The following is a 16,948-nucleotide window of genomic DNA, read 5'->3' as shown; positions in this document are numbered from 1 at the left end:
TTGCCAGCTTGGGGAGTTGGCGGGGGGTTAGCAGATAGTACGCATTCAGTTTCATGGTCAAGTTAATTTAGCGTTTGAGGGTTTTGAGTTAGTTTTGCTTTTTCAGAAGATATCCATTATGTGCTAATGTAATGCTATAATTGTGATGTTTTAAATTAGACTTTCCTTTCTCCATCGACAATATTTACCGACCACCTTAGGCCTTCTACCACAACCAAGCGGTTCGCAAGGCCAGACTTACGGGATTCAGCATCATTAATCACTACAAAGTGGGCAGCAAAGCCTAATATCTTGAAGTACTTGCATTGTGTTTAATTAGCACATATCAAGGGTAAAATAACTGGCCTAGTGTCATATATTTAGTTTGCATCCTAATTTGAGCTTTTAGCATGTATAATGCAGGTAGGCACAACAGGTCGTAAATCCAAAACCAGCCATCCTTGAGAACCCTTAGTCATGTTTGGTGTGGCATTGTATCTTGATGTGATCACATCAAGTTGTGAACCAAACCATGTCTCAAGCATTATCTGTTTTTGTGCACAACATTGTCTATGTGGTGAGCTAGCTGACCCAGCTAGTTCGGGATTGAAGCTTTGTTGAGTAGTTAAGTATTGCCTAGATGGTGAGCATCCTTTTCAATGCTATCCCATTACAGGCTTTTTAAAGTTCTTCCCAAACAAAAAAAAAAAAACAAGGTGACGGCAGCAATGTATGAAATTAAATCATTGGTTGGCAGATTCCAAGGAAAGAGATCAAATTTGATTGAAACTTGATTCAGAACAAATTGAGAGCACAAGTGCCCCTATCAAATGAAGATGCATTCTTCAATCATTGAATGGAATGATTGTTTTTTTACCAATAAAAAAAAAACATTATGTTGCATTTTTTTTCCCTCTCCATGAATTTTATATGAACTCATCTTTGACAAAACTAGTTGCTTTCCCTTCCACTAGAATGCGGCATAGGTCGCACAGAGGAATGTGATAGTCTAATGTAAGGTATTCCTTGCATAGCAAGGATAAGATTGTATGATGCTGTCATTGGTGGGCCTTTTATGATTGTGCTATGTGCTTTTTAATTCCGCATAGGACGAGAGAAGATTGGAGAGGCCCCACGGTTTTCAAAAGACTAAAATGAATGAGTTGCACAACAAAAATAGGATGGTGGCCTATGAAATCATGTTCGTACAACTTACTGTCAAGGATATAATGCTGAAAGTAGATACAATTCTAGTTCACTTTCTTGCTCTCGTCTCGCCTAAACTAATTTTATTTAAACATTAGATTCGATCAGAGACTTAGTTTAGCAGAAAGATATGTCCAACGTGTACTTTGCTTGTGATTTATATGATAAATTAATTATATAAATTAGACACTCCGACCATCATTGTCCCAACAAAAGTAATAAAACGTAATATTAGAGTTCATATTTCAATTGCTGATCAAGTTGCCTGGGAGTCCAATTTTGAATGCTTATGAATAATAATGGGGTAAACATATGCATATATGTAGCCAAATCCAATCCAGTCCATCTCAATGAACGCGTCACAGCCTAACAGTTAATCTACAATGGATGGAATAAAATTCTCAATTTCTTCTTTAATTTTTACCAAAACAAATGTTTTGATTTTTGCAAACATGGTGGCAATCGTTTGCTGGGAAAAAAAACTATCCGTCCCAAATCTGAAGATAACAACAAGTTGGCTGCACGCGTTTGTGGTATCATGTGAGCTGGGGAAAGAGAGGATAAAGCCCACACCATCCCCCGCCGGAAAAAAAATGTATTAAAAGATCAAGACCTAGAGTACGAGACCATAAAATGAACAAATCCTTTGTTAACGAGTAAAGACATGCTGCGTTACACGGCTAACCCACGGGTGCAAAACAATAATATCAGTAAGAACTGTACCACCTGCCTCTTTTAAGCATCTCCAATTTTCCCCTGATCCGAAGAATAATAATATTTATATTCCAGGCCCACTCTTCTCCTGATGCATCATCCGTTGTTTCACGACTCACACGAGTCAACAGATCCCGTCCCACCAAATTCCGGAAAAAACATGGAACAGAAGCTAAACCATACCTTGAATTTTACCGACACCGCTCCTTCCTTCTAGCGAAGTAAAATTCCTTTTCCCCGGATGGCAATGTCACCGCCGGCGACCTGTCAATCCCAATTCCGTGGTCCATAGGACTATTTTACCAGAGACCACAAACCCAGAAAGATCGTCTGATGAAGATCAGACGGCTTTCATCTCCCTACATCCGGGACGACTCCGCTGTAACCCTTCACGATAAGCTATCCCAACGTCGTATGAAGAGGCGGAGTTGGGTAAGCTTTTCCTTCTCAGCCACTCGCACCGGTGGCGCAGGCTACTCGTCCTCCAACAGCGTGGACAAGTGACGGAGCTTCCCGCGGCAAGAGGGAGAGAAGGGCGAAGGGGAGGGGCTTCGGGTTGTATATTTCACTCGAAGGAATGATCTATCTTCTTTCTCGACGGAGACCGTTGGATAGATCCTTGCGCAGCTCTCAAAGCATTCCGAATTCTGGTGTACAGATTTGCACGTGATCATTGCGAAATCCAACGGTGGATTTGCGCGAAGGAAGGTGAACATTTCTTTCACGATAAAGATACAACCTAGTCCGTGGAGGAGTAACTCTTGTCGTTAATATACATAAAAAAAAATGAAACCGTCGCAGTCGTGTCCATCAGCGGCGTTATCTGATACCCTAATCTCTCTCTCTCTTCCTCCCTCTCGCTCTTACGGCATACGGCCTCCTCTTCGTGTGTCTCTCTTGCCTCTTCCGAGAGCACCCTTATCTCCCCAAACCCTAAACCGATCCCGCAGGGCTGGCCTTTTCGGTTCAGAAACCCTAATCTCATCTCCTCCCGCTGATCGTTTCCTCCCTCTCATTGGCGGCCTTCTGCGATCGATTTCTTAGCTTTTTCCTCTGGTTCTTTTCTTCAAACTATAATCCATTTCCTCGAAATCTCTCCGAGTCCCACAGTTTTGCTATTGTATTCCCGTTGAGATTTTCGTTTTGAGGTGATTTCATTTCCAAAGTTTATAAGGTGCAGAGAATCCAAGCGCGTTCGATCATCAAAGCGTTGATCTTGATTCACCGATTCTTTGGATAGGAATAAATTTTTGGTTTCGATTCCGAGAGCCTAATCGGCGAAAGCTTCGAACTTTTCACAGATCGAGGGAGATTCTTGGTTTGAAACCCTAGCCTGGACCTATTAGCTGTGGTTCACCTGGAGTCGTGGTAGAAATGGTTGGAGGGGGAAGCAGGAAGGACGATGGGCCCTTGAAGATTGGCAGCAACAACGTTTTCGCTGCGCTCGAGACCCTCAAGAAGAAGAAGAAGTCGGACAAGGACAAGAGCAAGGGGTCGTCCAAGAACCAGGCTAAAGAGCCGGAGCAGCAGGTATTTTGGGCGCCGACCCCGCTGACCGTCAAATCTTGGGCTGATGTGGATGATGATGACGACTACTATGCCACCACAGCCCCGCCCCACTCTGTTTGGGGATCCTCGGAGACGCAGCAAAACAAGGAAAGCTCAGCGGTAGGTGAGGAGGTATATACTCATTTGATTCTCTTGGTCCAAACTCGTTTCTTGATTACTTATTTTTCTTGATATGATTAATTGAAAACCGCTATTCATGAATTGGATTTGAGATTTATTGAGATGGCCATACTGTTTTTGTATCTTCACTGGTTTCCTCTGGTAGAAATGTTTTTTTATTATTAGTATATCGTTTGATTTTGATGCATCTACTCTTTTTTTAACAAATATAATCCGGTTTCTTTGAATGATGAATGGTAGTATTGGTAATTTTGTGAGATCTTGCATGTCAATATTAAAAGGCTTAATTATGTAAAAAATCCTGAATTTTTTTTGAGGGTTTTCAATTTCATCCTCAACTTTTATTTAGTGCAATCAGATCATCTAACTTTCAAATTGGTTCAATTCAGACCCTGATTGTAATTTTCGTTGGTCTGTCGTGATGGAGTTGTCATGTTATATCATATAACCTGCTTATGCACCTCCTTTTTAATGTTTCAAAGCTTTGTTACGTGACAACTCCATCACAGCAAGCCAATGGAAATTACAGGCAGGGTTCGAATTGAACCAATTTAAAAGTTGGATGATCTGATTGCACGAAATAAAAGTTCATGATGAAATTGAAAACTCCAAAAATTTAGGGTTTTATGTATAATTAAGCCATATTAAAATATATCTTCTATCACACACTTTTTTTAACATTTTTAGACAAACTATTACTATGCCATGTGAAATGCTTCTTGCTTCAAAGTCTTTTGCTCTGTTCCCTGTTATGATTACTATGTTAACTTGTTCCTTGTTTCTATATCTGTTCTTTGATTTTGTGGGAGTGATATCTTTTTTTTCTTTCTTTCTTTGTGTTTATACTGTGCATGTGTATCGATGAAAATGGTGTGTTCCTCTTCTTGTTATCTGTAGATATTAGTTATTGATCAAATGTTTTGTTATTGTTGCATAACGTCCTGTGCCAACTATCTCTCTCTGCAAATTTTTGGCTTGATAATATTGATCTTGAGTACCATGCACATTAGGAGTCAGTAGCAAGCATTTTGAGGATTTCTAAAAGTTTACAGTCCTTTCTCTCCAGAAAGGTGCACATGTGGAAATACCTGCTGATGAACTTGCTTGAGACGTACCCTGCATGCACAGAAACCATATCCTTTTTTCAACTGATAATGATATTAATTATTTGACAGTATTGAAGGTTGATAAGAGACTGATATGACGTGATTAGCAGTTTAACAATACACATATCTGTGCATGTCACGTTTCTAGCACATAGGCACGTGATGTGCATGTTTGATATACAAAGAAGTAAAATAAAATACTGGATAGAATAGAAGAGACTAAAAAATCGATCTGAAGAATGAATATCTTCAGGTATATGATGTTAGAGCTATAATTTTTAGATAAGAGATTGTCAAATCTTTTCCTTGGTGAAATTTTCTAATCAATAAAACATGGTATTGTTAATAAATAAATTCAATTGGGAAGAGTGATTTCTATTGGGTACATGTTCAAAATCCACATCTTCTCTAACAATACTTGCTTGATCATGATAAGATGGGGAGAAAGTGTCTGCCTCGTTCCCTTTCTTCTTATTCCCTTATGAGATCGGTCCATGGAGGTATGGCTGTTTGACACACGCCAACAACATAAAGAGAGGAAATCCTATCCTTGACTGGGGAGAGAGACATGCCCACCCAGTGTCAAGGGTGCAAACGAGAGAAGCCCAGATTCGGTGCAGGGGATTATTCAACCTTAGATTGGGATGGTGGCGTGACTCGTGATGAACATACAATTGGTATTTTTGGCATTATGTGTGTTAGCATCATGGGGGGAGAGAGAAAATGGAACCCTTGGATTGCAACCATGTCAACATGCAAATGTTTGTTTCCAAAATGACCCCTTACATTTATGAGTACTACTATTGGTCATCCATTTATTCACTGCCAGTTTGCCAGTCTAATCTGGAAGTCGTTGGGGATAGGTGTGATACACACAGCTCGGTAGGGGGTTGGGGGGTGGGGTAGGATAAATGGTGTCAGTTAGGGCCTTGTGTCCCACTTTGCCAATTGCTGACTGCTAGCAGTGATATGAGAAGTGGTCTCTAGCATTTTTCTATATTTATTAGATTGGAAAAGTTTTCCATGTGAACTTACTAATTTTCTACCTAGGGCAAATTTGACTGACTGAATAACTCCAACTTTCTCTTCCAAATATACTATATATTTATCTTTTCTAGGTTTAAAGGTTATGACCCCTAATTTATTGCATACCGATGACAAAATGTTTCTGTATTTGCTACTAAATCGTTATCTTGTAACTTTTCCTCATGGTTTCTTAGAGGTAACTAGTGGCTACGATGAGGGCTATGATTTACAAGATCAATAACTCAATGAGAAGTGGACTCTTGTTTATTTGCAGATGTGTAAATGGGAAGTTCTGATTCTTGTGCAATGAAATTTGAAGGTCTGAATCTGTAGTTTTCAGGAATTCATCTGCTTTTCTATATTTTGAATGGTGTTTATTTGAAGTGCATTTGTTAGAAGATAATGTTATATATTTGCCGAACAATTTTATAATTGAATGGAGATGGTCCTGTAAGAGATGTTTGACCATTTTTGTGATGATTGTCTAGTTTTTTTTTTCCATTCTAGTCTATATATTTAGCGTACAACTCTGTCCTTATTTGTCCAATGCAGTGTCTAACGAATGATCTAAGATGGCTTAATTTTGTCAGTACTGACTCAAATATATTTTACTGGTTGATCTTCCATGGTGGATGCTGTCACAAATTAATGTTACTCTTCATTATTTTTATTGCTTTTTCGACATTTTTGTGAATTTTTGACCACTAAAGCACTAAGATATGTTTAATGTTATGCACGACAAGAGCATGCTTTAGTAAGTTTTGTTGCAGCTCTTCAAATTTAATAATGTAATGTTTTACTCATGGTTGCATATGGAGGCATCATTCATGTTGGTAGAAAGGTCGCACATATCAGGATCATGTGTTTCACTTCCTTCTGCAACTTGTATGCATGAGGTTACTCAAAATTTCTTATTACAGTCTTATTTCCTTTTAAAATTTTCAAAGTCCTTGATAACGTTGGAACTGAGTCACAGGTACAGAACTTAATATTTAGGCCCTATGTTGTTCATGAATAAATGTGAATAAACCTTTATATAATACACGTTTGTTCAGACAATAGACAACATTTTTGACTCTTGAATAGGGGCCCCAAATGTGAGGGGTACTTTTGGGTTTTCAGGAAAAACTTAAGATTACTTTTTAGTACTTGCTCAATTACAGTCGGGTTAAATCTATTAGGGGGAAGGGGTTGAATACTTGGTTAATGAGGAATATGCACTGTTTGGCATTAAGTTATTCAAGAATCCTTGTTAGAATTATTTGAGAAACAAATTGGTCTTTACTGTTTGGTTGAATGTGAATTATGGCAGATAATGTTGAGTGATGAGCAGTCAAAATAAAGGTTCCATTAGAAGAGAAAGAAAATCTTATTTTGGAAAAGAACCTATTATTAGATAAACTAATAGTTGGATAAAATGGTTGGTTAACGATGTTTGGCATAAACAGTTTTTTGCTTGGATGAGCTTGGCTCAATAAGTTGAAGATATCTTGTCAGAGTGGTGAAAGGGAGGCGGTCAAATAGGAAAGAAGGGAGCAGGTGGAGGACAAGGATAATCAAAACCTTGTAAGGGTTCTTGAATACCAGAAATTTGGAGAGCAAGAGAATAATCTAAGGCATGGACTTAATTTTTATTTATTTAATGTTCACACATGAACCCCTTTCTTCACTTTTCTCGATAACCAAATAAACCCCTCGTACCTCTTTAAGAATCTGCAGTTTTTTGTATCAAGGATGTTGTTATGTGTGTAATGAATTGTTCTACCTAATGTGGCTCGGCTCTTTCAAAACCCTGTGTTACCCAGAAAAGGAAAGGACCATTAAAAGTGATTGAACTGTTGGATTCAGATCTAAGAACAATCAAACCTCATTCAGATAATATTCTGGATGATCTGATATGTTGGGTAAATTGGACAAGACTCTTTTTGGTTTTCTTAGAAAAGTCTGATCTTGCATCATTTTGAAGTGGTGTTTCTGTATATTAGACATTGTAATAATATTTTTTCCTTGTGGTTTATACTTAAATTCTGAAATGCTTACTGCACATGTTGATTGTGTCACAATTGAGTAAAATAGAAGGGAAAAAATGGTAGTCGTATTTGAGAGAAAATGAACTGTATTCTTAGTTAGTTTAATATTTATCAGAATCGAAGCTTCATGCTGATGTTGCTGTATGAGTCAAGTTGAAGTAAAGGTGAGCCAATTTTGATCCCAGCCAATTTGTTCTCGACGTATTGAATTGTCACTCAAGTTTATGCTGCAGCCTATGATGACAGGCCTAATAGAAGCAATGAAGTCAATATTGAGGAATTAATACAGCATATCTGGCATGCATCATGTGGTTGTACTATATGCAGCATCATTAATATTTATAGGAGGCTAGGAAATTAAAGTTATTTATGAAAAAATTCATATGTTATCTGCCAATATGAAGGAACATTATGTTACTAATCTTTAAACCACGGATTGTTACAACTGCATTTTTTTTAATATAATTTTCTTAGATTAGATTTTGTCCCATTGAATTGCATAGTCTTCAGTTATAACATGGAGATATTAGAGGTATAATGTGTCAATGTGATGATTTGTTTGCTTATTTTGTGAAATGTCCAGACATCTTACAATCAAGCCTCTTTTTGAGATATCATTCAAATATAGAGCACACATTTCATTGTAAGGGCTGAACGAGTAATGAGAAAGTCAAATGGCATCCATGCCTATGGTGGTCTAAATTGAAGAAGCTTGCTGTCTCTTGATGTACAGAGGTGGTTGGTGTGATAAAGGAAAAAAAAGTGCATTCACTAACTGTGATAAAAGTTTGGTGAAGGTATCTTGAGGTTGGAGACATTCACTGGGTAAGAAAAAGGTTTTTCTTTCAAGGAATATAAGTCTAAGAACTTTTTTGGTGTATCATGCAAATTCAGAATGGAGAGGCTATGAAGATACTGGATGAACTGGATATATGGAGCTTATGGTGATATTTGCAATACAATATCTGCAAAAAGATTTATTTGAACTTTTAGTTAGGATGAGCTTGACGAGCAGGAATTCAGATTTACATTAGATAAATGTAAGGTGACTAATTGAGGTTGGTAGAATATTTCTGAGACAATGGATAGACTGAGAGGGAAATTGAGATGTCTACCAATGAAATAAATGGAGTCAAGAAGAGATCTGTCAGTAATTATGTTAGTCATTTGTCGAGTCATTATTTCTACAAATCATGTAAATTGAATATATGAGCCTGAGTGTTGACTCTTGTTTTGCAGTTTATTAGAGATATTTATTGCAGATGGATTAGCAAGTATCTGATTTTTTTTTTTTTTATTTGACCCAAATAATTGATGTAAAATGTTGGAGGAAAGGAAACCTCTGGATTCTTTTAACCGTTTGTGAAAAACCTTGACCAAGCATTTTTGGAGCTGTTGAGTGATGATAAATGAGACATGAAATGCATTCAATTTCAATGTTGGATTCATCCATTTGGGGGCTGATTAAAGAATGGGAAAGAATATGGCATGAGCTATTTTAAGTGGCCTTTTCAAGGGACTGCTTTTACGGCCTTCCTGCCTTTTTATCATTTTCTGGAATCTGAGTGAGCTTTTTGGTGTATATTATGATTCAATTATCTATAGTTGGTCAACAAGACTAGGTGGAGTTTTAAATTAGATCTCTTAAGGAATTTATAGAAAATAAGATGTAAAAATTAGTAGAATCGAAATAAGTACATGCATGGATTTGTTTATGGAAATCCATAAAAGTCTAAGCTTTATTCATTTTTCAGAATTCAAGAATGTTGAGTTGAATGAGAAGTTTGAAGTTATTGTCTCTCTAGATGTTGTCGATTTTTATTCAAAGCAAGATTTGCCATATCGGTCAATACCATACCATACCAGGCTTATTGTACCATACTGATACCGAGTTGGTATGCAATCTTGCACTGTACCTATATTCAGTGTGTCTCGCTGTCTCGTATGATACCGCATACCGATACTGTAATAGGATCCAGTACCGAGATAGTGAATCTTGATTGAAAGTATTTTATAAGAATTATAAATTCTGCTCTTGATAATCAGAATGATAGATGCTTCATTTGTGCTATACAAACTATTGCAGCAGCCTTACATGGTCCCTACATGCTTCAGGAAACTGAAAGTGAAGATGATGGTCTCGATGAGGTTGATGATGATGCTGAGGAAGAACCTGAACTTGAAGCCGAGGTTCCTGCTGTCACTGAACCGGTCTTGAAGAAACCTCCCCCTGCTGCTGTTGCAACTAGAGACACAGAAAGGCAACTCTCAAAGAAAGAGCTGAAGAAAAAGGAAATGGCAGAACTTGAGTCTGTTTTGGCTGAGCTGGGTATTTCTAGCAGTGACAACAATGTCGGGCAAGATGACATAAATGGTAACAATGTTATATTTGACATAATTACAGTCAGATTCTTAGAAATGTCATTTATGCACAGAAGTATCGGTGCACCTGTTGCATAATCCTTCAATCTTCTCGTGTGGCCTTGATTTATCACATCATCTCATTCTGTAGCACATGTTGTCACGAATGATCTTTTCATATTCCTAATCTGATATATATGATGCTGTATAGCTCTAGTATTGTCCTATGACTTTATGTTGTATGATGTACAATAATTAGCAAGTTTAAAATTTTGCATTTTGATTTGTTCATTTCACAGCAGGCAAGAAACCGGATGAGCAAAATGTGGATGGCGAAAAAAGGGAGAATGCACCTGCTCCTTCAGAGAGCAAAAGTTCAAAGAAGAAAAAGGCAAAGAAAGACAAATCCTCAAAGGAAGCTAAAGAGCTACAGGAGCAACCTAATGGCTTGGACACTAATAAAAGCCTGGATGAAGCTGCTGGTGAACCTGATGAAGATGTTACTTCTGCTATTGATGTGAAGGAGCGGATAAAGAAGGTGGCTTCCATGAAGAAGAAGAAATCAAGTAAAGAGATGGATGCTGCTGCCAAAGCTGCTGCAATTGAGGCTGCTGCCAGGAGTGCTAAGCTTGCTGCTGCAAAGAAGAAAGAGAAGAACCACTACAATCAACAGCCGGTGCGGTAAAGCATTTTTGGGATGTTGAGATCCATATCTCTTGTTCGTTTGTTAAATTCCAAAATAAACATCAGGCTGTCTTATAGAAAGACATTGTAAGATGGTTCAGGTTCACTTTGAAAAGTCTGTATCTTTGCCAGTCTGTCGATGCCCTGTGACAATGTTTGCAGTAATCTGTTTATCAGAATCTTATGTACGTTTACTACTTTACTGCAGACGGTTACTGTGGAATTTGTAGATCTGTTCGCTTGTATTGATTTTCTACTTTTCTCCCATTGATTGTATCTGCTGCTGGCTTTATTGCTTGAGGGGGTACTGGAGAACGCGAGTTTGAGTTGTTTAATTTGATGCATTCTCTCTTTTCAGTGCTTCTTTATCAGTCATTGCTGATATTTGCGGAGGGCTTGGATACATTTGCTTCTCGTGGTGTATGATGGGTACCCAGTCTGAATTGCAGGACCCTCTTCCCGTTGTGTGGCTGTGATCCGCTGGATGGGGTCTATGCCTCCATCTAGTTTCGGCGTGGTGGGCTGGTCGTTGTTTGACTTATCCGTTCGGAAGTTCTTTGTTGTTCCAGCACGATTTGTTGTGGATGCCTGAAAGTGATCATGATAGCAGCTTTGCTGTACGTAGTAGTTTTTCGCTTTACGGACGATCATCCGTCGGACCAGGGGGCAGCCGTCTTCTATGTTGGTGTGTCGGTTCGTGTATTCGTTGCCTCTGCAATCGCGATCCTCCGGGTGTTCCCGAAAAGTTTTTTATCGGTGTTTGGAATTGGCATCATGAAGCCATGTGATTGTGCGTTAGTAGTGATGGGTTGAGGCCCTCGATAGAAGATGGTAGATGGTACTGTTTTGAGTTCATCCTAGGTCCATGATGGACCCAGTCTACCGAATAATATCACTATGGAAAGAAACTTTCAAGTATATTCTGGCTTAATTAGTATATTTTTGTTTTTGTAACTCAAGGGATGCATTTGGAGAATCAGCTTGAGCTTTTTCTTGTAGCTGGAAATGATGGCCACAAATGTGGACGTGTTCTGCATGTCAAAACTGATATCATTGTCTTATTTTTTTTGGTAGAGATATCAATGACTTATTTAAGACTTCCGAATACACTATTAGTTGGTATTTCTTCACAAGGAATCACAGACATTTGAGGGACCTGCTGCAGGCAATTGATGATTTACTTCACTACAAGGCTAAAGGTACCGTCAGATGGAGATCGAGTATCATAGTAATTCACCGTGTCAAACTCTTTCGAGGATAAAGGCAAAGGCATGCAGGCGCCCCAAGCAGGAGGTAATTGAGTGCATACCTAAAGATTCTTCATAATTATAAGATAGATACACTTCCTCGGATCCAGTATCGATGGTACACAAGATGAGTGCCGTCGACATCTTCTGCACAACGAAAAGGATAGGTTGCAGACTGGGCACCGGTTACAGTAAATTTGGAGATTCATAAATAGCATAAGGTGCAACTTGGATGAAAAGGTACCAAGAATTACATGGAGTAATAAAAAAATAAGTTTGACACTTGATAAATTGGATCAAACACCTTGAGTTTACTTCTTAAAAAGAAGTTAATAGTACTGTAAGCAAAAAAAAAAAAAATTAATAGTACAATTATTTTATTATCTTTGACTCATTTTTTTTGTATGGAGACTCAATCCCATGTGCTACATATCAAAATAAGAATAATAAGGAGAAGAAGAATCAGAATCTAATTTACCACCCGACAAAATAATTCCGACACGCCTGACATTTTCAGTTGTTGCTTGCGATCTCCTCCACAAAAGTCTTCAGGTTCCTATCCGAGGACCCACCTTCACGGACGGCCTCCCACGCTTTGTCCTTCCAGATCGCTGCCTTCGTCCTAATTTCCACCCCTCTCCCTCCCTCCCCCATCACCACCTCCAAACACCTCTTCAACTCGCTCCCGTCCAACAGTCCTTCTCCATTAACCTCACTTCTCACCCCAGTCCCCCACACCTCTGTCAGCTTTGCGTTCGTCCCTTGGTCTGTCCATTGTGGTACGCCAATCGTTGGGACCCCACATATCAAGCTCTCCAATGTGGAGTTCCACCCGCAGTGGGTCACGAAGCACCCGACCGACGGGTGGGACAGCACTTTAACCTGGGAGCACCACTCCACTACCATCCCGTTCTCACCATCCTCCAGCTCAACGCCTTCCCCTCTGTTGTCCTTCCGCACCACCCAGAGATAAGGCCTCCCGCTCTCCTTTAACCCCAACAAGATTTCCTCCAATTGCCGCTTCTTTATCACCGACATGCTCCCAAAAGATACGTACACCACCGATCTACCCGACTTCGAGTCCAGCCACTCCATGTATCTCTTCTTATCCGCTTCGAAAAGATCACCACCAGAGGCGGTGTCTTCTGAATCCTTGCCAATATCTAAAGGAAGGGATGGCAGCAGTGGCCCTATCGTGATGAGGTCCATGTCGCCGACGGCCTTGATGGCATCAGCCTCGAGTGCGTCGAAGGAGTTGATCAAAACTTTTGGCTTTGAGCTATTTTCTTTTTGGTCCAATGTATCAAATGTCTCTTTTAGAGCGACGAGGATAGGACGGTAGGGATCGTCGGAATTGGTACTGGTTATCAAGGACGGGAGGTCACGAATTTGGAGATGTGGCAGCCCTGATAGGTCCACCGTAAAAAATGGGTCGTGACCATGAGAGGTTATCAGCTCCTCATAGCCATGGAAGTAGTGGTAGTAGGTGGTGAAGACAGTGGCGGGCTGGATCCAGTAGAGGGCAGAGGGAATGCCATGATCCCGTGCCACATCGGCTGCCCATGACAGAAAGATGGTGTAGATTATGCAAGACACGGGCCGGCCACGTGCAGCAAGGTCGTGCACAATGCCATCTAGAGTTCTGGTTCCGACAAGCTTGAATTGGTACAGGAAGTCATCGAGGTCGCCGTCCGTGTCGACTTTGAACCCATCGTCGTAGCCATTGGAGAAGGGGATGTAGGTGAGGAGGCCATCTTCTACTTCCTCGTCCGGCTTGGCCAAGGATGGAAACATGAGGCGATGAGCGGAGATGGCGGTGGAGAAAGTGACGTGACCGCCGGTTGTTTGGGCGAGGCGCTTGGCCAGGCGGAGAGACGGGTTGACATGGCCTTGGGCCGGGTAGGTCACTACGAGGAAATGCTGTTGGCGTTGCTCCATTCCTAATGAAATTCTCGAAGGATCAAAGCTTTTTTGGAAGGATTAATTCGCGATCAAGACAAGAAGGATCGAAAGGTCTGTGGATGCGGTGAGACCCTGCCGGAGGGCTGTGGCTTTAATAGAGCGGGGGGAACGGAGGGGTGACGTTTGGGGTGACGAAGAAAAGTTACTTTACCGACCAGCTTCTCCGGACTGACCATGGTGTGTGCGTACGTGTCGTGTTGGGATCTTTATACTTTTTTTTTTTTTATTCATCTTAATAAATCTGTGGTCAAGCCTGTCACTTCCTGCCAAAGGGGGGCATGAGTTCTTTTTAGAGGGAGACACAGAGAGAGGCATCTTGAAATGGCTCCTAGAAATGGTGTTTGTGGCTTCTCTGCATGAGAAAGAGCCTAGTGTGGTTCTCAATTCTCCTCTCTCTGATGTTTTTCTCCTACTAGGCAAAATGGGAAAGCGCCGCCTGATGCCCAAGAAAACACCTTCTGAGATGATGACAATCAAAACAATATATATATATAAAAAAAACTATAATGATGAGAAAGCGCCACCTCGGGCAGTTTGTTCATGGAAGCATTTGGAGATCGTCCAAGCTCGTATTTTGACAGTCCACCTGCTGCAAATTTGCACACGTGGTAGAGAAGGTTTTCACATCAGTAATTCATCGATGATGTATAAGTGACATACTTCCCCGTGCGTCGTTCATAGTTACGTCAATGCTTCCCCAATGCTCCAAGCTCGTGTTCTGACAGCTCACCGGCTGCAAATTTTTACACGTGGTGTTGAAGGTTTTCTTTTTTGATGGAAATGGTAGATATGTTTTTCGCATTAATAAATATTCGACGATGCATCAAGTGACATAATCCCCCGAGTGACGTTCGCAGTTACGTCAATACAATTTCGGATACTTGTTCTCTCTTAATTTACTCCACAAATTAAGCGACACCGCATTGGTTGAACCCGTCAATCGTCGAGCCGGCAACCCATTTCAAAGTCAGCAGAATGGATTAATGGAACCAGTGTAGCGGCACTTCTTTGCGGTCATATCAACCCTGCCCTCCACCTCGCCAACTCTAGCCCACACAGCTCGTGCTCTCGTCACCTTCTCCACCTACGTTTCTAGCTACTCACCACTGTATGTTTCCGTCCTCAGCCAGACCCAACGATGAAGTAGAAGATGGCCCTGTCATAAATGCCACTTTGTCAGTTGTCACAATGACATGCTCAGAATCAAATTAGTATAAAGACATACCAAATAGATTTTTTAGTGTCTACGAGACTATCACATAAATATAAAACAAAAAAGACAATAAACATGATAGATATCCATGTTGGTGGATGAAGGAGAGGATTCGTAAGTGGGAGGAGAAACATACAAAAATAATATCTGTACACACTGAAACTTGTTGGGTACAATGACAAGATCACCAAGGGCAGTGATTGACCACCACAAAATAAAGATGCTGAGTCCAATGACATTGTCATGGTATCTCTTTAGTGTCTTGTATGGTGTAGATCTAATTCTGAGATCACTGAAAAGCACTATCCAAGATTATGCCACCTAATTAGAGTTTTTTATGTTGGTTATTACCTCTTTTACATAATGATACATATCGTTATATCGTTTGATTTACTGCAATAACCCGGTCGATTGTTTTTAAGATCTTGAAAAGTTTCTATAATATATTACGCTTCTGGTTTTAGTTTTTGGATGGAATAAAAGAAGAAAATGAAAGCCGCAGAGAGAAACGCTAGACGTGAAATGGCGGAGATGGTGGTGGATCCGAGGATGCCACATGGAGCAAACTGATTTGGATACGACAAGTTTGATTCTGAGACATGATGCTCGGTGGCTGGCTTCGAAGCTATCCCTGGGGCCTCCAGAGAAGGGAAAGTTAGACGATTGTCTTCTACTCTTTACCAGGATTTGGACTTTGAAGATACCAAGGCACATGTGATCGGGGCAAAGATGAAGGTGGAGAAGTCGATAATAATGACGTGGCTCATGTTCTATTTTGTTAGCTCGTTTTATAGTGCATGAGTTTTGGAGGCCTCCGACTTGGTTGTTTGTCTATATATATATAGGAAGAGAGCAGGTCAAGTCGGTGACTAAAGAACACCTAGGGATGTTCGTGGAGGTAAAGGTACGGTGGATGCGTGACCACATCTGCCTCATAATCCGACGGACTGAAAATAAGGGACGGACTAATTGATAAAAAGATAGAGTATAATTTAAATTTAAAACCCAAGTTGTTACCCAAACAGATAGATAGACGTGCAGTTATAATCTGTAGCGGAAATACCGATCCCGATTTCATCCTATCATTCACTATTTTCAAAAAGCCTTGTAAATCTGTTTTTGCACGATAAATGGAGGAGACTACATTCTTGGTTTCGGGCGCCCAGTATTCGAGAGAAAAGTATTTGCCATCATTTATCTCTTCCCTTGCTTCGTCTCTTCTCCCGCTCAATCAATCCAACGTGTTTTTGAATTAATTTCATGAAGGATTCTGAATCTATCATTGATTTCTTCCAAGAGTTTCTTCTATTGTAAATCAAATTAGATCTCTTGGTAAAAATTTAAGAGAACAAATAGTGGTAGAAAAAAATTTTGAGAAATTTCATTACAAAATTTGATATTGTTGCAACTACTGTTGAAGAGTCTAAAGATTTAAGTACCTTATCTGTGAATGAATTATGGGCTCATTTTTGGTTTATGAACAAAGAATTAACATATCTTCAGGTGAAGTATCAGAACATGCTTTATAGATGACAACAGAGCAGAAAAAAGAACAATAAAAAAATCAAGAGAACAGATCTCAAGGTAGAGGTCCAAATGGCGGTAGAGGTCGTGGTGGATTCAACACTCGAGGAAGGGGTAGAGGCTGATCAAATGATAGCCAGAGGAACAACAATGAAGGTACATTAGAAACTAGACAATGTTTTCATTGCAAAAAAGGATTGACACACT

General features: G+C 39.9%; 2 protein-coding genes across 4 annotated transcripts; one reads left to right on the top strand and one right to left on the bottom strand.

The window, feature by feature from the left end:
- Positions 1 to 2,700: 2,700 nt before the first annotated feature.
- On the top strand, positions 2,701 to 11,062 carry LOC105047891 (uncharacterized). Of its 3 annotated transcripts, none has more exons than XM_010927014.4 (3): positions 2,701 to 3,567; positions 9,866 to 10,124; positions 10,411 to 11,062. In XM_010927014.4, exons 1-3 carry the CDS (start codon positions 3,274 to 3,276, stop codon positions 10,794 to 10,796), a joined length of 939 nt encoding a protein of 312 aa, XP_010925316.1. In that variant the 5' UTR covers positions 2,701 to 3,273; the 3' UTR covers positions 10,797 to 11,062. The 3 variants fall into 3 exon arrangements, with proteins under 3 accessions (XP_010925316.1, XP_010925315.1, XP_010925314.1); XM_010927013.4 differs by having other exon boundaries at positions 2,701 to 3,579; positions 10,414 to 11,062; XM_010927012.4 differs by having other exon boundaries at positions 2,703 to 3,579.
- A 1,223-nt stretch (positions 11,063 to 12,285) lies between these two features.
- On the bottom strand, positions 12,286 to 14,099 carry LOC105047892 (UDP-glycosyltransferase 75C1-like). The gene has a single exon (XM_010927016.4). The coding sequence runs from the start codon at positions 13,978 to 13,980 to the stop codon at positions 12,556 to 12,558; it is 1,425 nt and encodes a 474-aa protein (XP_010925318.1). The 5' UTR covers positions 13,981 to 14,099; the 3' UTR covers positions 12,286 to 12,555.
- Between the last annotated feature and the right edge of the window lie 2,849 nt (positions 14,100 to 16,948).

The sequence above is a fragment of the Elaeis guineensis genome, chromosome 7 (genome assembly GCF_000442705.2).
Source record: "Elaeis guineensis isolate ETL-2024a chromosome 7, EG11, whole genome shotgun sequence".
Classification (NCBI taxonomy): Eukaryota; Viridiplantae; Streptophyta; class Magnoliopsida; order Arecales; family Arecaceae; genus Elaeis; species Elaeis guineensis.
The sequence above is the reverse complement of the archived record's forward strand: the minus strand, read 5'-3'. Positions and strand labels throughout refer to the sequence as shown.